This window comes from Crassostrea angulata, chromosome 9 (assembly GCF_025612915.1).
Source record: "Crassostrea angulata isolate pt1a10 chromosome 9, ASM2561291v2, whole genome shotgun sequence".
Classification (NCBI taxonomy): domain Eukaryota; kingdom Metazoa; phylum Mollusca; class Bivalvia; order Ostreida; family Ostreidae; genus Magallana; species Magallana angulata.
The window spans coordinates 11,049,511-11,073,402 of NC_069119.1; the positions used below are offsets into that span (position 1 = coordinate 11,049,511).

The 23,892-nt window shown below is 31.2% G+C and overlaps 2 protein-coding genes across 2 annotated transcripts; one reads left to right on the forward strand and one right to left on the reverse strand.

The window, feature by feature from the left end:
* The first annotated feature begins 1,231 nt into the window (after positions 1–1,231).
* LOC128164200 (protein Hook homolog 1-like) lies at positions 1,232–10,833 on the forward strand. Its single transcript, XM_052827958.1, has 14 exons — positions 1,232–1,461; positions 1,788–1,886; positions 2,044–2,092; positions 4,494–4,984; positions 5,107–5,360; positions 5,536–5,598; positions 5,708–5,782; positions 6,082–6,232; positions 6,352–6,399; positions 6,573–6,659; positions 6,813–6,863; positions 7,581–7,637; positions 7,753–7,809; positions 9,038–10,833. Exons 1-14 carry the CDS (start codon positions 1,363–1,365, stop codon positions 9,329–9,331), a joined length of 1,875 nt encoding a protein of 624 aa, XP_052683918.1. The 5' UTR covers positions 1,232–1,362; the 3' UTR covers positions 9,332–10,833.
* LOC128163348 (zinc metalloproteinase nas-33-like) lies at positions 10,726–22,681 on the reverse strand. The gene is made up of 20 exons (XM_052826920.1): positions 22,585–22,681; positions 21,499–21,611; positions 20,857–20,928; positions 20,151–20,237; positions 19,824–19,911; positions 19,406–19,538; positions 18,847–18,919; positions 17,489–17,683; positions 16,980–17,112; positions 16,509–16,634; positions 16,184–16,278; positions 15,621–15,742; positions 15,178–15,320; positions 13,833–13,949; positions 13,504–13,598; positions 12,871–13,012; positions 11,772–11,956; positions 11,583–11,652; positions 11,197–11,322; positions 10,726–10,736 (listed from the first exon to the last, which is right to left on the reverse strand). Exons 1-20 carry the CDS (start codon positions 22,679–22,681, stop codon positions 10,726–10,728), a joined length of 2,223 nt encoding a protein of 740 aa, XP_052682880.1.
* Positions 22,682–23,892: the final 1,211 nt, after the last annotated feature.

Sequence of the window (23,892 nt, forward strand, 5' to 3'; positions counted from 1 at the left end):
TATTTTTAAAACTCCCAAATTCATTTTCTATAGAGGGGCTTTGCCCGACCCTGATCGCTCATCAAGACTCTAACCTTGACCTGATAGGGACCTAAGGCGGTTCCAAAACTCCAAAACGGATTTGCCATCCTAGAATTTAAAGTCAAGATACGCCCCTGCAATAAATTATGACCTCTATATATTGCCTTATTGTTAAACAGGGGGGCTGGCGTAGTATACAACTTCAATTTCACTCCTCATTTCCTTATTTTCATATCAATTTTTTCCATACTCCTAAAAAAGTGGGGGGCCAACTCCATGATAATTCAATTTTTTTATATGTAAATTTTAAAATATTTGTTGCTGCGAGAAAAAGTGGGGGGGGGGGGGGGGGGAGATGCCAAAGACACTGTACTAAAATCAAGGGGGAAGTGATGGGTGTTAGCAAGAGCGACCATTCGGCATAGCGATAATCCTACCGAGATTTGATTGGTCAAAAACATTACATGCGCCGCTTGCGATTTCGATAGATATTGTTGTATTTCGACATCCGTGGGATTTGCAATCTGCGCGCCTCTCTAGACAGAAAAAGATGTGGACTTTCACTGAAAATGGTCACCTTCTTCTGGACAATATCAACAATGGCAAGGTCCAGAATATCAGCAGCAGCCATACAATGGGGTTTATAAAGGCAAGTGTATTACATGTATTTGATTTAATTTTTGACATCCAAATTGGAAAATGTTCTTTTATTATCCTATACCGGTATAATATAAGCATTATGAATTATACTACATGTACATTTCCAATTTCAAATCAAAGATCTAGCTTCTAATCTGACAATCTGTCTAGTAAACCAACATACATAAATCTACGACTTCGCGGCTAGTCTGTTATTATACGGCATATAATTCTATTCAATACTCAGAAATGCCATATTATTCTTGAATACATGTATATGCAAACATATTTTCGATGCATTATTTGGCTTGATTTGTTGATTAGTGAAGAATTTGAATACTGTATTTAATTCTTATTATTAATTTACTGTAGTAAATGTGATTACTCAGAAAAAGTCTAGCGCTAGCTTTAGATCTAGAAATCTTTATCCACGGGACACGCTAGGTGTAAAGATAGGAGAACTACAAGTACATGTATTTACGGCGAGCACACACGTGAATTATCATTTGAAGGGCTAATCTCGTCTCTTTACGCGATATGTAGTAATAATGATTAACACCATGCAATTCTGCGTAAAATTCACTATGAATGATATTATTTTACTTGCCGATGAACGATGTGTACGTTGCTCTTTAAAATATTGTTTGTTTATACACTCAGGTCACTCTGAATGATGGTAGAGATGTGACTCTTGAACTGAAAATGTTTCAGTCCTCTACACATGATAATTTTGAGAAGATGTGCCGAACTTCTAGAACGGCTTTTTTACAATGGGCAAAAACACAGGGTCTTTGTGTACAGGTACATGTACGTTAGATTCGTTTCATTCACCGGAATCCTATGGTTTTGGGAAGAAATTTTGTTTACTTAAAGATATGAAAAACAAACCTGTATTATTTCAAAAATAAAGTTATTCTAAGTTGCATGTATCAAATCAATTATACTTTTAAAAAAAACATACATGAATTTTAAAATCAATAGGTAAATGCATGTATAGTAGCAGAGAGATTATAACCTGTATGTTGAGTCTTCTTATAAAGCGTGTAACTGTAATGCCTAATTCTGCACAAAGCTCTCTAGGATCAAAGTGTAAACACAATCCGAATGAAGTAAAAATTGCATTTTAGGATATCGGTAGAGTGAATGGCCAGAACTCAGGATGCTTGCAGCAAACAAGTAGTGATGATGCATCTCAGGTCAGAAGTCAAAGCAACCAAATAAATGAAGTAAGCTAATAATCTTAGTTTGTACCTTGATAAGCATTTATTTGTATTCCTTATTTTGTTCAAAACTGGTGTGACGTTTAAGTTCAGTCTTAAAATTTCCTTCAATAATTGATTGCCGCTTAGTAACTTTTATTTAATTCGACTAATTTTTTTTTAGAATGAACCAAAGCAGATAGAGTACAGAGAACTAGATATGAAGTTGCTCGGTAAGTTTTTGATTTCTCATTATTAAATTAAATTAAATTAAATTACAGCAAACTACATTGAAGCGTTTAATAGGAATTTACTCCAGAAAAGTTTGACTGACCTTTGCCCAATCAGATCGTAGAAGGCGGAGTTGAGACATTACCGCTCGTCACTTAATTTGAGAGAGGGAGAGAGGAGAGAGAGAGAGAGTTAACTGGTTAATAGAGTAAATTATAGATGACGCAGATGAGTGTAATATCTATCAACAATAGTATTAGAGACACTGAGTGACATATCAAGGTCTAGTATATCTTATGAATTTATGAAACTTTAAAGTGTTTTGAAATTCTTTAACCAGGGAACAACGATGTCTATATAGATAATGGGATAAGGTAATGTCAAACATCGAAGACTGTACGAATATTTAAGAAACTGTTTTTATTACAAGTGTTACCGTTAGTATTCTCATCAAAGTTTGCCGAATCTTCCTGGAATTAAACATAGGTTGTAAATTTACTTTGTATAAAAACTTTCTTCATGGTTACTCAGTGTGAAACATTCTTTACCTTAGGACGAATTTGCCCGCCATTGTTTTATTTTTTTACTAAGCATCCGCCAGTGTTGCCTTTCCTTTTCACTACATCTAAATTCATAAGTGATCATTCGTTCGCATTTCAAAATATTTAATGCCCGTATTCTCGGACTCAGTTGGTTAGTTACATGTACGTCATTCTTATAAATACATGTACATGTTGTCGACGGCGCGCGGCCAAAGAAATTTTCCCAATCGTTCTTTAAAACGCTTTCAAGTTATACCAATATAGGATATACATTTAATTATTATATACAGATCTTAATTAATTTGTTTGCAAGTTTATAACTATTGATTATCTTTTCATCGGCACCACTTATAATTTATTCAATTCGCTCTCTCTCTCTCTCTCTCTCTCAAGTCACGAGCGGCAATGTCTTAACTCCGCCCAGCTACGATCTGATTGGACAAAGGTCAATCAAAACATTACGTTGTAACTTTTCATGAGTTAACCCCTATTAAACGCTTCAATGTAGTTCGCTGTAAATCATTCCAATAGTAAAATTAAGTGTGCCTAAGAAAACTGGGTTCTACCAACCCCTGCTCAATCGCTAAAAGCATACACTTGTACTTGTTCCTATACGAAAAAAACCCACCGATTCCCATCTGCCCACCTGTCTGTTCGTCCGTCCGTCCGTCTGTTGACACAATTTTTTTTACCTCATATACTTTTTTATATACAGCATTGCTTAGAAACTGTCGTTTCCTTTTTAATCTGGTATACTACCAGAAACGAAAATAATATATATATATATATATATATATATATATATATATATATATATATATATATATATATATATATATATATATATATATATATATATATATATATATATATATTGATTTTTGGTATTAATGCGTAATACATTTCATCATGCTTCAGTTGCATGTGCTTATAAACAAATATAATGTAAAGAAAAAAAAGAATTTGTTAGTCATGTTTATATTTATATTAGTGGGTCATTATCTGATCCTAGTTTAGATGAGCATGTGTTTAGGGAAAATTTGTAAATTTGTAAAATGTGCAGTAGTTTGCAAGGTAATCATTATAAACAGTTTCGTTTTTTCATAAAAAAAAATAGATAAAATGATTCGATCTGAAGTTTCTTAATTAATGTCTAACCTACACGTTAAAGTACAATAAAAACTTGGGTGTTATGGTTTTTTTTTCGCTATACCTCGATCATTCAAAAAACAAGTCGGCAAGTTCATAAAAATATCCAACAAAGATATCTTTTTAGGGTATGTCGGGAAGACAAGAAGCTATTGTACCACACTTGTAAAAGTCTTACGTTTTTTATTTTTCATTTTTGACGAAAAAACATGGTTTTTATAAACAAAGAAACGACATTCAAGCAGGAGAAATTTACATCAAAGCACACCAAGATAACTTCTCATTGGTCAACAAACGCGTTTTGATTGACATTTGTCCAATCCAATCGTTGTAGGTGGAGTCAAGACAATTAATTGGTTTACGAGAGAGGATAAACAGTTACAAAGATATTGGCAAATAGATTATGGTCTATAAAAGTATATTAACATTTTCACTGCATTTGTCTTTGTCTGATAAAACACCACGGGAAAGAATTACAAGCTATGGCTAGATATAAAACGATACAATTTAGACACTTAGTCTAGCTAAAGTGGGGTCTGCTTATTGGTGATCGAATCAAGTGTGCGTGTACGTGTGTGTACCGGCGTGGTCAGCTTTGCATTCTGCATACTATAGTTCTTGCAATTTCAATTTTAGTATAAGCAGAAATAGACAATATGTCCATGGTTTAAACTTAAAATGGATACTAGCGTTATCACATTTCTATTTGCAGGACGGAACGTACTGGTCCCTGTAAGTAATTTAATAGAGCCGCCATTTCAGAGGAAAGTTCGGGAACTGGACCCAGACCACGTGAAAAACTTGGAAAAACAGCTGTTGGAAACACCTCAGCTGTTTTCCGTTCTAATTGGAAATGTATGTTCAGAGAATAATGTCAGTATCGATAAAATACAAGAAGATGGATTTCCATTCGTAGAAGTGCTTGGTGGAAACCACACCCGCCAAGCTTTGCAAAATTTGGCTAATAAGGAAGGCGTCGTTAGGAAAGTCTGCGTAGATTTGTATAAAAATCTTACGCCATCTGAGGCTATATTTCTTGGACTTAAACACAACTCGATACATGAATGTTCACGACAAACTTCATTCGTCGAACTTGTGCAACTGTTTAGAAAGCTACTACAGGAGTGTAGAAAGAATGAAAAATTACCTAAAAAGTGTTCATCCATGTGGAGGGATCAAGTTGCCTCAATAATGTGTGTAAATGTAAGTAAAGTTTATTAATCAACATACCGATTTTAAAAAGTAGGGACATAACTATTCAGTTTTTTGTCTTATAAATCATTTACTTGACAAATATTGTTTTAATGTAACAATTTATTTTGCAGAAGCAAAAATTGAAAAATTCCTTTAAGACACACCTCCACTGTGCCTCTCTTAGCGACGAATTATGGGCAGGAATAGAAGAGTTTTTCCAGGCGTGGAAAGACAAGAAAATTCTCAAACAACCGAAAGGAGATCTAAAACAAACACATCTCATCTCCTGGACTAAATGTGACGAGAATGTGAAGAATGAATTGTTACATGATGTTATCCGCGGTGATATTTCATTTGGGAGGTTTAAGGATCGATGTTCAATAAGGTAATATATGCTGAGAATATATATAACTAAAACGTGATGGAAAATGCATGTTCAACGTTCTATTTGGCATTGAAATTCAAGACAACTTTTATACATTATTTAGTTTCAATTTAAAGGTAAAAAAACCCAAAGATAATAGCATGATATTTCAGTCATTATTTGTTTAATGTTCCAGGAAAAAGACAACAAAAGATGCTGAAAAACAGCAAACAAAGAAAAGACAACACATTGAAGACGAGTAAGACCGTATTAAATTTCAGTCCAATGTAATTAATAAATTAAACATTCATAATTCCCCAAAAATGCGCATATAGATACACTATAATCATAACTATTATTTTTATTAGAGATCTGAATGCAGACGAAGACAATGAAAATGAACATCAAGAAATGTTGAACACGGATGATGAACCATCAGTTAGGTAAGATAATTTCCATTTTAACTATACGTATTTCCGTGATGATTTTTTAGCTTATTCTTGTACTTGGAATAATCCGGTCTTGACATTTTTTCCTTCATTAAACTGTATATCAAATCATTGATAATTTAAAGAATAAACTTTAAAAATATATTTTTCAGACATCAAAGCACTGAATTTGCTAAACTATCGTTATAGTAGGAATTTATGCCACTTTTTATATTTTCTTTCAATATAAAAGGATAAAACAATGATTACAAATAATGACTTTGATTAAACGTATCATTTTTGTCAAATTAAAGTCCAGGAGCAAGGCTGACAAGTGATGATCTAGACCCAAAAGATGACTACAAACAAGCTCTAGGAAACGTTCGAACAAAATTGATGATAGAAGAGAACAGAAATGAAGAACTAGAAGCTGAAAATGCTCAACTTAAGTTAGAACTAGAACAGGTACACCTAATAAGATTTTCAAGTACTTGATTGTAACACTGCTAGTACATATTGTGCACTCTTGAAAATGTAAAATATATCTTAAGCTATGCACATACTTGTACCCTTTTCTTTTTCAGACAAAAAAGCAGTCCAAAACATGGGAGGAAAAATGCCAGACCATCAAGGTGAACAACATTAAATGCTCATATAAACCTGTATATATCCGTGCAATAAAATCAAATAGCTTTAATTTATTTTAATTTTATAAATTCAGTTTTGATGATCGCATTGCCCATTTAAAATTGTCGTATAAATGTTGTTTTTAAGTTGGCTTAAAAGTATTTTCTGATAAAAATAGAAAACGAACGAAGAACTGCAAGGCAAAATTGTGGAGCTAGAAGATGCACTAAAGCATGCACAAGCTGCTGCTGCTAGGGCACGCAAGGTAAAATGAATTCGAAATTATTATCTATATTATGTGCCCTTTTCTTAATGAAATGATTTACACGTATACATTTCAATGTCATAATTAAATAAATTTCTTGAATCTATAACCTTTTTAAGCAAATTCCTTTAGTATTATGTTCACTTATTTTAGGCCAGAGAAATGAAGACTGTTGACGATTTACCAGAAAAGGAAGGTTTTCAGGTACATTGTTTTTATTTTGAAGAAGGAATTTCTTTACCGATGTCTGACTCTATTGTATATAAATGTTGATTCATTTATCATTTGTAAAATCTTAATGCATGTATGTTAGTACAAAATTTTGTAGAATAAATTATGTGGAAGTTCGAGTTTACAGATATGTAGATTTTTGAAGAGAATCTAAAATTTAAAAAATTAGATTTATACACAAGATGAATCTCTGCCATTCAGTCAAATAAATTGTGACTTAATGGTAACTGAAAGGTGACTGATTGGTATATCGGTAATGTGCCATTCAGTCATTTTTTCAGCCTATTCAGTTAACATTCAGTTTACTGAATGGCAGATATTTATCCTGTGATATTTAAAAAGTTTTTGGTTCATTTTAGGGGTGTTTTGGGTTTCGGGTTTTTGAAATCTAAAAATGACACAAACACATTCCTATTTTAAACATATTTTGATAAAATAAAAACATTAGTTGAAAGTTTAACTAATAATTACGTTTGAAATATCTTGTTGAAGGTTTTATTTCTGAATACAACACAATGGGATAACAGTTTGAAATTATCATTTATTAAGTTTGCCTTATTTACTTAGTACTCGATATGTTTTAATAAAACGGATGCGCATATTTTTTAACCCGGTATTATAAATATGCCAAACATTTTCTTATGATTACACCGTAAGTCATTAAATTATTTTATATGTTTTTTATTTAAGGGTAGAAAAAGAAAAATTGGTCCAAATGAGGAAGAAGAAAGGGAAAATATGATCGAGGTAAAATAATTAAACAAACATATACTCCAGTAAAAGAAGAAGTGATATTTTGCTTTTTTAATGAAAGTTTGATATTTGCATCCTTCTCATAAGATGACTTTTTATTTCTTTTAAGGACAGAAGAAGAAAACTTATAACAAACCAGGATGTAGAAAAGGAGAATATGATTGAGGTAATTGAATTATAAATAAAAATATCTCCAAGCGGTCAAAAACATGATATTATTCACCTGAGTTGAAGGGTTTTCTGTATGTTGTAATCGATTATGTCGTCTTTGTAATCTTTTATCAATTTCTCTCAGAATCACTACACTAATTTAAACCAAACAGGAACCAAATCAAAGCATGTTTGGGTTAAGGGAATTCAAGTTTTTTTTTATGATTCAAAATTAAGAACCCCCCTTTTTACAAGGGTGGTTGTATATATATATATATATATATATATATATATATATATATATATATATATCAGATGTTTATGTTTTGTTTGTATTTTAAAGGGGTCGATCTAATTTTTAACTACAGATGAATTTAAAAATCCTACTTAACCGTCAAGATACCGTATATCAGGGGTTTTCCGTGAAGCAGAACCTAGAACGGTGTATAAAATTTACGCGAATCAAATTTTCACTATTTCAAAGTCTTACTGAAAATATAATTCACGATTGTTTAAACTTGTAAAGTAAGAGAGAAAAAAAGTATCAGAAAATTCCGACAATAAAACCATTCACACGATTTTTTAATTTTACATAGTTACCAATAATTATTTTCAGAGGAATTCAATTGATCATGTACCGTTACATACATCAGGTATTATTAGACATCGAATTGAGTAAGGAAAGTTTCCGTTTTCATTAATTGATTTCTAAATATCTGGCGCTTGTCCTACAATCCTGCAATATCTACCTCTAACTATACTAACTAAACACAGTTCACCGTTACTTACCTGTTTACTTTATAAGGAAAGAGAAAACTCTATTACAAGAACAAAATTGTGTATCAAATTTACGCTGATTTATTTCCGCGAATCGGAAATCGTCGCGAACAAAGTGGAAATTAGATATCGTGGAAAAAACCAGATATACGGTATTTTGATTTTGATACTATAATACTGATTTGATCAGAGTTATTGCTATTGTTGCTCAGGTGGGTGATGTGGCCTTTGGGCCTCTTGTTTAAAATTGTGCCAAAGGGATGTGTCTTTTAAACCTATAAATACATGTAAATGGATAAAAATCTTCAATTATCTTCTTAAAATCCATTTGTCCGGAAAGACCTGTGAAAGCATACCTCAGATAGTGCTGATGCAAGTTTGCACAAATCAAATTATATGCGAACATAGGAATATGGTGGTTAAGTTAAATATTTTGTTTTAGTTCAGTAAATTTATTTCATTTGTAGGTGAATTGTGGAATGGTGCAGTATGGAGGTAATATTTACTTTGGTAAATTTGAGACAGAAACAGAATTTGTTTTCTGTAAGTCACCAGTGATCAACATCGACTACAATGAAAAGTCAATCACAATATCAAGCAAAGAAAAAACGAAACAACTTAACACCAGAGATTGCCAGAGAGTGAAGAAAGAAGAAGTTGCTCTGAAATTTAAAGCGAAGTTGAGTTCGAAAGGAAAAATTGATATAGCGTTAAGAGACGAATATCTCAGAAGAGTTGTAAAGGGGCACTTGGAGTGGTGACGATTCTTGATAGTAATACAATGCTTATATTGATAGATAGTTAGTTGTTTTGATAAAAGAGAATACTGTAAATTCTTATCCTTTAGTTTTCAAACAGGATCAAACTCTTTTTTGTTGTGATCAATGTGGAATATAAATATCAAATCTTCAGCTATCATTTTGTTATTAACAATTTGTCTCAAATTATAGCAATTTTTTGTTCGAGTGCAGTAAACTGTTAATCATACTTTTTGATCTAGGGGGAATTTTACCCCATGGCTTAAGCGAGGGAATTGTAATTGCTGTACATGTGGTGTGTAGATATTGCTCTTACTTTTTATTTTGGGAGGAAATTTACCCCAAGCCTAAAGAAAGAAATTTTGCAATAGCTATGAATATGTTATGTAGGTATTGTACTTTTTGATTTGAGAGGAAATTTACCAAAAGACTAAAGAGGAAATTTATTCCAAGACTAAAGGGTGGAATTTTGTATTAAGCATATGCTGTATATATATTAATCTTACATTTTGATTTGGGTAGAAATTTACCCCAAGACTAAAAGGTGAAAATTTGTAACTGCTATACATATGTTGTGTAGGTGTTTTTTTTAGTTTTTGATTTGGGAGGAAAATTTACCCAAAGGCCAAATAGTGAAAATATGTAACTGCTTATACTTATGGTATGTATATATTAATCATATTTTTTGATTTGAGGTGAATTTAGCCAAAGGCTAAAATAAGGGACTTTGTAATTGCTATACATATGTTGTGTAGGTGCTTATCTTACTATTTGATTTGGGAGGAAATTTACCCCAAGTCTAAATAGCGAAAATTTATCATTGCTATGCTTATGGTGTGTATAAATTAATTTTACTTTTTGATTTGGGAGGAAAATTTACCCCAGGCTGAAAGGTGAAAATTTGTAATTGCTATACATATATTGAATGGGTGTTTATTAGTTTCTGATTTGAGAGGAAATTTACCCCAAGTCTAAATAGTGAAAATTTGTAATCGATATACTTATGGTGCGTGCATATTAATCTTGCTTTTTGATTTGAAGGGGAATTTATCCCAATGCTAAAGAGAGGGACTTTTTAATTGCAATACATATCTTGTGTTTGTGTTCATCTTACTTTTTGATTTAGGAGGAAATTTATTCCAAGACTAAAGAGTGGAATTTTGTATTTGCTATACTTATGGTGTACATGTATATATATTACATTTTGATATGGGAGGAATTTTCCCCTAAGGTTAAAGAAAGGTACTTTGTAATTGCTTTAAATTTGTTGTGTAGGTGTTTATTTTACATTTTGATTTGGGAGGAAATTTTTTCCAATACCAAAAGGTGAAAATTTGTATTTGCTATATATATGGTGTGAATATATAAAAATCTTTCTTTTTGATTTGAGGGGAAATTTACTCCAAGGCTGAAGAGAGGGAATTGTAATTTCTATACATATGTTGTGCATGTGTTTATCTTATTTTTGTATGTATTTACGAGTCAATAAATTAGTTAACACAGATTTTTTATACGTTTCTGCGTTATTTTGAGGTAAAACGCCGAAAACAGACAAAAAGATTTTCTGTTTTGATTTTGGAACGCGTTATATAAAGTTCTTACAATGAAGCATTACATGTATCTGACACCTTTGTATTTACAAGTATAATTTAACACACCACTTTGGATGGCATCATTTGCACAGGAATCAAGATTTTTTTTTTATTCTAAACTATATCAAGATATTTTAATTAGATAATTAGATATTTGTAACCAGATATTAACAGTGCTTTTCAGAAGTTGTTCAGAGAACGTTTTAGAAAATGTAAACTCTCTTTTATCATTTTTTTTTCTTATTTATTTTTAATATAAAGAGAGAAAAAACTTACTTTCGCAAAGATCTCCAGAGAATCCTGTTTGACAAGCACAAACAAAATTGGATTCTGACTTTCGAATGAATTCGTTGCATGTACCACCATTTTGACACGGATTTGGGTTGCAGTGAGTATTTGTGCCTTAAAAGTTTAAACTATTCTTAAAAAAGGACAGAAAAAACTAATGTTTACAGAATAGATCACTGCTGTTCTACATTAATGCATGTGCGTTTTCAAATCAATAAAACGACAATTATTATGATGACACAAGCATTTTTTTAACTATGATATCAATTTATGATATCATTGAGCGAACAATATGACATCGAAAGGCATTGATCGTAATGTTGAATATCAAACAAACTTTTTACAACTAAAACTAAACAAATACATATACTTACATAAGCCTGGACGGAGTGCAATGTTGTCAACACCAATTATTTGATAACCTATGACGCCTTCTATGCTAATCTGCAAGTAAGATACGAAATCATTACCATTACTTTGCAGCCGGTATGCCCCGACGAAAATAATTCTAGAATGTATATTGTAACCTCAAAATTCGATACTATTTTAAATGTAGTTTTTACCACTAAGTTATCAATTGCTTTAATTGACACCATCTCTGTCTTCCAGGAATAATCTGTTGTCCAAACGTGCTTGACCCTTGTTTTACTTTTGCCTGTACCTTCTACATATATGTTGAGTTCGGTTAAAGAATACTTAAGTGCATAGTTTCCGATAGCGTACTCAAATGATAAGCAACGGTCAGCGACTGAAATAAAGAAAACCCACTTTTTTCAACATATGTTACAAAATTCAGGGTTTTTTCCCGTATACTTTTACATTTGGTCACGATAAACAATACCCAAAGATGGTTTTTGTATCGTCAGATCATGAAAATAATAATCAATTTGCTATATCTTTCATCGTTTTTTTTTTGTCTATATTAGACTTTTGAAACACAAAGAAAAACACTAAAATATAATGATAAAGTTACACGTCATACGGATATGTCTTTGGTAACGGTAGAGCAAGCTAGCCTAATGAAATAGATTGGAAAATGTCAAGTACAAGAATATAAATATTCACACTTTCAAATATATAATTATGTCAGTCAAAAGTTGGTTATTATTGAAAATGCAATGTATATGTTGTTTTAAATCAATAACATGATCAAAACAATACCTGAAGTTTCACTCACCTTATCAAAGAAATACGGCGATTATTGGTTAGGCATTTTTAGACAGCAAGATTAAAAAATAAGGTATTTCTGAGTTATAAGGAATAGTTTTTATAATAACGTTTGTACATACACGTTAAAATGAAATATTTTTCTCATAAATGATCTGTAAATCATTGAACGAACTTTGTTCTAACAACTGCATGAATGTGTACACTTTATAATTAACTCGACCATTTTCCGGACATTGTTCCGTATAGTTCGATTAAATCGGTTGCTCTATACAATACGTCTAGCTAGGCACACACCCTTATATTTCTTTACGTTTTCGTATTCATAGCTTGATAATTAGATGTTATAAATGTGCATGTATATTACATGGAAAATACGCAAGCTTTACCAAAAAATTCCCTACATGTATAATAAAAGTGTTCAAATTGCAAAATATGGATATTAATCATCAATTCATTACAAAATACTAGACCAGTGCTTTTAACATGCCACACCTGTAAACTTGGCGGTAGTTTTAATGACTGCCTTGAATCCCATGCTGTATTCCACACTGTCGTAATATGGAGTGAGTGTTAGAAACTGATAGTCAGTACCATGGGTCAGCGCTCTGGCACAATTGTTAAAGCTGCACATTTTCTAAAAAAAAAAAAACAAAGATACATTTAAGTAAGTATGCTGGGTAAACTGCTATGTCTGTCGTAGGCTGGAATATTATGGTTAAGGATAAATCAAAATATGACTTAAAGAAATGCATTTCTGTTTATAAATAATGCAAAACATATCTATATCATTACAGATCAGTACTTTATCAATTCTACAGGTTTAATAGTTTTAGTCAATTGTATTATGTATTGATATTTAAATAAGGTTAAGAAATGCTTACTAAATACTTAAATGTTATCTTACTTTATTTTTTATTTAGTCAATAATTGCCATTAAACCCATCACTGTTAACAATAAAACATTAAACATTGGTTTTTTAACAAACGATAAGTCAAAACAGTAAATCCTCACAACTTTTTGCGTTTGGAATGAAAGATCAGTGGATTAGAAAATCTTTTAATTGCAAGTTCCAAATTTATATCAAACGATAAATATTGTAAAATTAAAAAAGTAACATTTGTTACCGTATTGAAACTCCACAGAATCTCCGAGGACGGGTCTTGATCAAATAGACAGGTTCCAAAATCATCCTCAAAGTTGCAATGGTTACTGGAAGACGCTGTAAGACATGAGATAAATCCATACATACCTTCCCTAGCAGTGTAATAATTTCAAATTTTAGGTGCATGACAATATTCTAATTTAAATCCTCTGATTGTATCAATATCTGTCGTCTTGCAGAAAAGTTGAAATTGCAATCAATAATGTCAGATACAAATATTACATTTTGATAAACGATGAGATTTTGTTATCATAAGCTAATTTTTCTATTTGATCATTATTGGCAACTTACCTCCAAACTCATCGCAGTTTTTTCCTGAGAGCCCATTTTGACATTTGCACATGTAAGAACCATCTCCACTCCCTTCGATGCAGAGAGATCCAGTCTTACAAGGAGAATTAATGCAACCTTAAAACAGTGAAAAATGATAAGAACTTTAAAGTGTATCGTGCTTACTGATCAAAACCCTAGAATATAACTTCAGTTTCTACCAATCTTTAAGAATAAATATCAAAACAGTCCCCATTTCTAATGAACATGAAAAACAAGTTAAAAAATTTAGGATGCTCAAGCTTCATGATTTCCTAAGGTATGGACGAAGTCTTGGCGGGTCTTAAATTTCGGAAAGTTTCGAGAAACTATTAAGACTAAGCCATTTCCCACGCGCGGGGGTGTTAAGGAAGCATATGGAATCTGAGTTACATGTAATTCCGTGAAATCACAAATCTTAGTTATTATGTACATATTCAAATATCAAAGCAACGAAACGTAGATCAAAAACAAATTAAAAATACTGAAGACAATTTTTTTTCCAGAAATTAGTTTGTATTACGTAGATTTACACATTGATGACGTCATGACTAAAAGTTGAATGTCGTGTGAATTTGATCGGAAAGCACTGTAAACATATTCAAAATATAACTAATCTAAGAACTCTAATAAAGTATTGTGGTGTGATTTATTGAAAATTGAACATAAGGATACTGGGGGAGATGTTAGTTTTATCAATCATTCGCTAAAAGGTATGTAAATTTGCTTTTATTTCTCGGCCAGGCTTTCCTCTGTCGTTGTTTACGATATAAAAATCCGACTAGAACAACACTACCCCGTATATATTGAACTTGAAATTTGATACGTATTGTTAGTTTGATCAATGCTTTTATTGAAAAGTGCTGCTAGAATCCCATGTTGTGTGTTGTTTTGATGCAATTTGCCGTTTTCCGTGCAAACTATATAAAAGTTGGGAAGGTTTTAGGAGAACCGGATAAATAACTTTTTAATATGGAAAAACATACGATTCTAGCAGCGGTTTTGATAAGCTGAGATGTTTTGCTTTCACTTGGTATGTTTATTTTATTTTTGAAACCGCGGGGTAGTGTTGTTCTATCTCATTTTAAGTTAAGGAATATACGTAAGCTATTTATAGTTGTCACGTGATAATGCACCAATGTGGCAGTAATGTACTACCCGATTTTATTGCACTGACATATATTTTAAAAGATAATACTAAGTTTTTGATCTTATTCAGAATAATTATTTAATTTCACGATTTTGAATATAACAGTCAAAATAAGACGCTAAATCGCCCATATGCTTCCTTAACACCCCCGCGCGATGTACCTAGTTGCATTGGTACCTGATTTGACGGCTTCCACTTTGACTGTAAAACCAGTTCCTGGAGTATGATGTTTTTTACTGTTAAATCGAATCAAAAAAGGAGACGCCTTCCCGATGTTCATCTGAGTGAAGGTTCTAGGATCCGTAGATCTACCGCATAATCTATTAGTACGGGTATAAAATCTGTTCATATTCTAAACAACAATTTTATTTGGAATATATGTTGTTAATAATGTTTTGGTAATACACATTAATGCGTTACATGTAAACAGGCCATCGGGTATCTATATTCACACCACTGAGCGCAAAATTTAACTTTAATTAATTATTGTGAAAATATAAAGATTTATAATACATTTATCTTAACAAGGAAAATAAATAGATAATTTGGATCATTAAACTGATTGCTGAAAAAACACGCATTATCCGTTCTTCGTAAGAAAATTTAACCAAATGCCTTACTCTTTTCCTCTATCGCCAATAAGATAGTATCTTAATTCTATCCAATGGTAGCAGTCGTCTTGGCTGCTGAATGGGAGGTCAATGGATGTCACGGTTGCCTTAATCAAGGAGTCGGACTCTGCCTAGAAAATATCATCAGTATGCTAATATATTGTTGTTTTTGGAAGTAATAGAATTATTTAAATCCAATTTGTGACACAATGCATATAGTTCTCATATATATATATATATATATATATATATATATATATATATATATATATATATATATATATATTTGCTTGTCAGCTTATTAAAAAAGATGAGTAGTCATATCAAGATTATGTAATCAACACTGGTTTTGCTAAAAGCAATCTAGCATCTTAGACCAAATTTCATTTATCGATAACAATGACTAATTAGGCAAAGCCCAAGCTCAATTTTTTTTAAATGGTTTATTTCTAATTGGTGAATTGTTTGTGTTGTTAACATTAATAGATGTTCTTTCAACACGTTTCGTCTGAACATGCGAACTGCAATATTGTTAGTAATCTTCAAAATATGTTTAAATCATATATTCTTACTTTAACAAGCCATGTGCATATTTTTCCAGAAGAGTAAGGTGTCATATTTATTTCATCGGAGCCACCATTTGAAAGAATAATTGTTTTACCACACCCTGAAACCAAAAAACAAATAGCAAATTAGACTTCATCTTGATATGAATACAATGGCCTATACTTATCACGTGTTACTTTGTCAAAGTAAAATCACTAAATCTTGTTTATTCATAGAAATCAAATTTTCTTGCCCTAATTTTGCAAATGTTAAAGTTTCCCTGTATTGTAAATATTAATAATTGAGATGAAACAAAAAATCCTTGATTGCAGGGTTTTTGTTATTTTAGACCTTCGTCAGTTTCGAGTTCCTCGCATGTGGGGCCCTTCAGGCCAGATGGACAGTGACAGTGACAGGTTGTCTGATCTACCGCCTGCATTCGGAATCCATCGTTTTGGCAGGAAATTTTGCATGTCTCTTCTAAATCAAAAATCAGTCTTTCATAAAATAAAGCAAAAATAATAATTTACTGCTATGTGAAGTAAAATATTAAAATCCTACATCGATTCCTTATAAATGTTTAGTTTCTCTGAATTTATATCATAGTTTTATAGTTTGGTTTGAGTCCTACATTCTGTCTGTCTGTTTGTCTACCTGTCTGTTGACTTGTCTCTCTTTTTTTTCTCTTCGTCTCTTTAACTTTTTCTCCCTCTCTCTGTTTCTATACATCTCTCTCTTTCTCTCTCTCTATCTCTCTCTCTTTTCTCTCAATATCTGTCATTAGATTGTATTTTCTCCCTTTAAATAGGTAATGTAGCTTACCAGAAGTGCAGTCATAAACTTTGTTTATTTCCGCCTTGTCATAAAACGACAGCTCATATTTGCTCTCGGAGATAAGAAAAGTTAGGTCCTGATCATGAAGAGTCATTGTTGGTTTGCCATTTGAGGTAAATGCCTGCAAAAATTCAATAAAATGTTTGGGGTATGCAGGAGGTTTTGTGTTTGTTTGGTTTTTTTAACTTTAATGAAAACTGAATAGTTGAAAATACTGTAAGCATATTTTATCAAGATTTTGAAAAATTTTGCACAGATTATTTTTCGGAAGAAGAGAGTGTAATTTGACTCAGAACAAACTAGAAAAAATGTATTTATAATAAATATTGATACAAGACACACAATGATATTTTTTCTTTATTTTAAAACTAATGAGTTTTCTTTTAATGAAAAGTTCACAAAATGTATCATGTATTATAACTTCTTTTGCTTATGCATTATTCTATCGAAAACAGCCTCTTAACATGTTAGTATGTTGCTTAGAGAAAATACTTTACAGATAAATGGTACTGAAGGATTGACGCATAGTCATAAACATCAATGTTTTCCGTATGTCTTCTTCGAGCATACTGCTCATTGTTGTTCTTATCTATATTTTCCCACTTAATCTTCACAAACATTTTTCGTCTGTTCCTTTGTTGTTCGTGAATTCCGCCCATTGCATGATGCATTTCATGAAGGACAATATATCCCTTCAATAAAAAAAAAAATTTAAAAGAAAAAAAAATCACTATGTTCCTTTAATTAACGGGGGAAATAATGTTCATAGATACAATGGACATGATTCAAATGATCTGTTAATAAATGAAAAAAATGAATATTAAAGTTCTTTATTACAAGCAATATTTGCAGCGATTGTTGATCAACTGTTTTAAGCCGGGCTCTGCTGAAAGCAGAGTCCTGGCTATAGGCAGGCAAATCGCCAATGTTACTATAAATAGCACAGGTAAACAAAAAACCAAACAGCGTCAAGGTAAAGCTTCCGCTATACCAAATAGTTACACAAAGAGCCACGTTTTGTCAAAAGTGTTGGCATTTTGTTTCTTTTTTTTAAATTTCGAATGAATTATCTATCTTTTTTAGTTTTCTTATTAATAACGTGTTTTTAAAACATTACTATGCATTTTGGACACATACAATGCGCATGAATTTCCATGAACTACTTTGCTGCGCGATGAAGAAATGGGGATTGAATATATAATGCTTGTTGCAAAATTCAGGGCAGCAACTGTTGAACTTTTTAACTTCTACTAGACAGACATATTTTTTGTTTATAGCCGCGTACAAAATTTGGTCGCTCTCTGATGCTTTGCCGACATTAAAAGCATGAGAGAGAGAGAGAGAGAGAGAGAGAGAGAGAGAGAGAGAGAGATTTTCAGTCTTTAGTACACAATATGCATAAAGACACACCAAAAGAGCCCGGCTTTCAGTACTTCAGTACTTTGATTACTAATTATACCTAACGAGAAGAATTATACACGTTTAATCAGTTGAAAACAAGAAACACACGTATAGTGAACAACCGATCAAAAATTAATTATTCTGGAATAAAAAACACATATGCAAGGAAGTCGTGGATTCAAAAGAAGCAACATTACATTATACATGCCAATATCATCAAAACGAGTAGCAAATGGTTTTAGAACCGGAATGAATTTCTTTTTTAAATTTTAGTATTTTGGATTTTTTTAACATAAGAACCATATCATATTCACAATTACATTTTGCCTACCATTTGCTATGTTTGCCCATGTCTTTAAAGTTCGTGTAGACAAAGCAGCAAATAGAATAACACTAGTTATTTATTTCATAAAATCAATTATGTTTACAAAGAATACAACGTTGTAATACTCACATCCAGACATCCCCTTCCTAGATTGAGTATTTGACCGTTCTCTTTTTCAATGTTTCCAACGTATGAATAACACCTGATATAAAGAAAGATTAAATAACTTTTCTTTTGAATATAAAGCAAGCAATGTACATATGTAACAATCAGTAAAGTATAACATACTTTATCTGAATGCTTAAGAAAACGTAGCAAATTCGCTTATATGTTTGGTGGGCGGGATAGTTTTAATAATGTTCATACTTTATTGATCTCCTTACGAAGAAGAGTTCTGTGTAAAGATTAACGCAATGATTAAAGCTTAAATATGCATATTTGTTCTTTAATCAAAAATTGCTTGAAGCTTACAAATTTATATCTTAAAATTTTAGGTACTTTGTTTTAGAAGTAAGGTATTTTGTTGATCACCTAACATCCTTAATAGGCAAACCTTAATAACTTTAGGACAAATTAAACTAAATCCGCTCAAATATAAAAGTGGATTTTATTCTGTCATAATGTATTAAATTTCATTGTTTGATATATTAAAAATATCAAATATAAACTTAAAAAAATCCTATATTACCCATCGCTGTCTCCTGTTATTTTGACAAAGTATTTGTCTGAACTTGTTTTGGGTCGCCATTTTACACATGTTGATTTTGATATATTTGCAGCTGTATTTTGTACAATGTCAACGGCTTTGCTATAGTCTGGACCTAAAAACAAAGATCATAGTGAGATATAATGATGCTATTTTAGTAACCGATGATTAAATGATGAAATGATTATAAAACGTGCATTTTCCCGCTAAATTAAATTTGTTGTCTTCATAACTTTCTTATGAATCGATGTTTGTTTAATAAATTTTTATAAAAAAAGTACTTGATTTGTGATATGTTTTAATTTGACAGTACGCTGGAGATCATTTGTTGAAAGAACCTCGTCAAAAGATACATGTTTTAATCTCAGGTAATTATCTATGGAAATGAAACAAAAAATACCAAAGGAATCAGCAGCGACCTGGTACGGAATGACACCGTTCGCCCACAAGGCACTTCTTGATATACCAAAGTTTCTTGTTGCTATGTTCTAAACATTTAAAAAAAATATATTTGAAAGCGTGGACCAAATTGTACTTCATATTAATATTTTGCAAGAATAAAATTATAAAAAAAATGACAGCTGAAGAAGTCACCCATGTTTTTTTTTTTAATTATGTAAATTCGGAAGAAATTTTCATTAACGACAAAAGGGAAAATTCACAGACAAGTATTAATGTATAATTGCAATCAACCTTGAGTAATAACAAGTATGTTGATCCGCCTTACCCTTTTAATCCCGACGACTGGAGTTAGGGGATGCTTATCCTTGCTGTCATCCCTCTCTTGTTCTTTGTTAAAGTGTAAATTTTTTGGCTAATAATGGTAAACACCAAAACATATATTTTGATTGTAATTTCTCTATCTCAGTATTTTGTTTATAAGATATGTTTTTCAAAGCACTTAAATATTCAATTTCAAATACGAGTATAATTCTTTTGCAAAACATGTGATTTCTTTCACAGATGTTAATCTGTTCGCTTATTTTGTCGAGTAATATCTCTACAAAGAATCTTTATTCTTCATAGTACGTAAATAAAATCTCAAAATTCTAAATAAAAGAAAAAAATTTAAAAAACCTTAGAAATAAAAGCCTAGAAAAATTAGGGCCAAGCTATATTTATCTGAATTTAATTTAAATTTTGTTTATGGGACTAATATATTTTTAATTTATTTTTCTTTTCTTTTAAGGAGAAACAAAAAATTTGAAAAGTGATAGTTTAAGAGTACATCTTTTTATAACTGAATATAATGACATGAACTTCCTTCGTAAAAAAAAATGTTCAACTTCAATGTATCATCAGTTGGTAATTCATATTCTCTTTTTGTTTGCGCGAAAATTTCCGGAATTAAGCAGTTCAAGGTATATGAAAAGACCACGTCCCTAATCGCATATTTCTCAAGTCTAAAAACTTTATAATTGCCATTTTTTAACCTTGACATCTTTATTCCCAATCAACACGGTCTGGCTCTCTGCTTCTTCTTCGTCGATAGGGCTTAGTACCTCCTGAAAGATAAAAATTTTTTTTAGAATAAACCTTTATTTAAAAAACGGGATGAAAGGGGTCGATAAAAAGAAAAGATATTGGTGGGTTTTTTTCTTTTAATTGGAAACTAAATCATACTATACTTAGATGAATCTGACTGATCGTTAAACTTACAGTAAAGATATCACACATCTCTCAAATCACTCAAACAACTTTCCCCTTAGCAAAAGATCAACGAGCACATAACATGAAAGCAAGATTTACATGTATATCTAGCAATACTAACTGCGCGATTATTACCCGAGAACAACCACATTCTTTTTTCTAGTGTCATTTAATTGTTTAATCATTGAATCAAATTACTGATTCAGTTATGCAAATGTTAATTATTTCTCAAATTACGGTAAACAAACAATAGTCTTAAAGTGTTACATTCCGTATGATAAATCAAATATCGCAAGTGGTATAGAGTGTGTTGATTAGGTCCCGAATTTAACGAACTTAAGAAAAAAAAATGCTACATAAGAGTTGCAAATTTAGCAGAAACAAAGTTTATTATAATTTCTCTTAATAGTTCTGATTTATGTTACCTTTTCCAAAGAGTTGTCCTGTTCTTCATTTGATCTCAACCGATAATCTGAATAAAAGGTCTTCTTTGTGATGTAACTCTGAAGTGCACGTAAAAAGTTGCGCAACTGTAAGTCTGAAAAAAAAGATCTTATACAAGTTTGTATCGTTGTATCAAAAGACATAATTTTTGAGCGGTTTTGACCGTAAAATGTGAGCATTAAACCTACTTTTATTACTTTTGCTAATATATTGTACATACATTTATTTATTTATTCATCTTTGTTGTATTGCAATCCAAATTTCTATTTTTTTAGGTGGCCAAAGGAGAAATAAACTAGCTACATATACATCACTATGTCTTCAAACTGGCAATATAATGCTTTTATGACAAAATTACCATCACCTTTCCGGTAAACAGAAATGAAACTTTGATTTTTGTTTCAAACTGGTTACGCTTTACAATGTGCATTTCATAACATTTTATTCCAATATTAATTTTTGTACGCACGTACGATTACGTCTGAAAATTTAAATTTACAAATTGCATTAGCATGAATTTGTAAACTGCAAAATAATTTTACATTTTGTTTAGATTTTGATAAATACTTTTTGTCAGAATAAAGGGGTTGTTAAGACTATATGTATAACCGCACGATGAGTAGAACAATGTCTAGGTCCACTAAGCTAAGAATTAGGCTCGGCAACAAACAGTGTGTGTCAGAGATTCTATTTTGGTATCAAAGTACCAAGATATTAGGTTTCAATTCAACTTTCATCTAAAAAAACAAAATCAAAAAGGCGTTTTGGAACGCATTGTACCACTTTTATAATTTTAGTATATCTTTTGGTTTATGTTTACCTGAAATTTAGACCTAGAAATAAATTTCCAACATTGTATGATAATAATACACTCCATTGTGTTAATAAATGCATGTACATTTTGAAATTTAACACAAGGTTTCAAAGTTATTTTTTTTCTGTCACTCTTTAAATATATTTTATATTGTTTGTTTTATCGTTATTCCTGCAAAAAATGCATATATTTCTAATAAATATGGTATTTCAATTCTATTGAAATAAATGCGTAATATTCATCTGTCTTTTACCTTCTTTCGGTGGCTCTCCCTTCGGTGGGGGCTTGGCCTCTACACAGTATAAACCCTGGACAAAGATCAGTGCTAGGAGTAAATGTAGTCCTTTCATCTTGTGGTCTGGACTAACCTACCGAGTTATTCTTCCGTCTATTTATACACCAATCAATGTAAAGCGGTCTGGTTATTCAATACCTTTAAAAACGAAATTCGTATATCAAATGGCAAACTTTGACATGTGTAAAGAAATAAGACTGTCATTCGCGTGACAAAAAGTGAAATGATATTTAAAGATGTTTCGTTTCAATTGCCTTTTAAACATCTTCAATTCTTATGGATCACGAAATAAAGGGATTACCCAAAAATACGACTAATTGTTGCAGTTTAAGTGTACCTTTCAGAATTCATTTTTAATATGGTGAATTACTTTTTGATAACTTGCACATGTTTGTTTAGATGTTTCCTCGGAAAAACATTTGATGATAGATATCTTGTAAAAATGTTTAAATCAATATATTAACATGTCTTAATGTCCAGTAGGACTTGGATGTTCAAGGCAGTTAACATAATGAAACATGTTTTTTTTATAACTGTCACATTCTTAAACAACTATATGTACTCTTTTCTGAAAATTCCACATACAGCTGTACCTTTGTTTTAACGGTACACTTTTGTGTAAGCAATTATAATTCTGAAACTGCTATATTTTGTTCAAAAACTTTGGTAAAGTTTTATATACTTTAATAGTGATACCCCAAGTAGTCGTAAAAAGTCATCTTTTAAGCATACAACTTCATATCATGAACATTCTATGGAAATCATATTTAGATTTGGAAACCATGGCTGCTGTATGAATGTGTGTATTGTTAAACATGTACTAACGCCTTTTTTAATATTATAATATTTTATTTTTTGTCAATTGGACTATGTAAGTCGTTGATAATAGTTTGGAAATTGTTCGTTTTATGTTTCTACGTTTAATAATACAACATATTTTCATTCTGTTTTGTGCATTCCTAAAAAAAAATAGAGAAAACTAGAGAAAGAAAAAAAATCAATGATATTTTATAACGTAAACAATCCCTCCAAAATTTTGTAAAATACAATTTTATTCAATATTTCCCTAGGTAGTCTGTAACAATAAATTATTGTTATACAAGTATAAGTGCATATCACCAGTTCCAGGGAAAAAAACATTATCCATGATGATGCAGATTTTTATTCACGTAGTAAAGTTTCAGCTCCTTATGTCAGGTTGTTATTTGGGTTAAGGCATGCATGCACCATTATATAGCAAATGATGTTTGATTTAGAATATATATT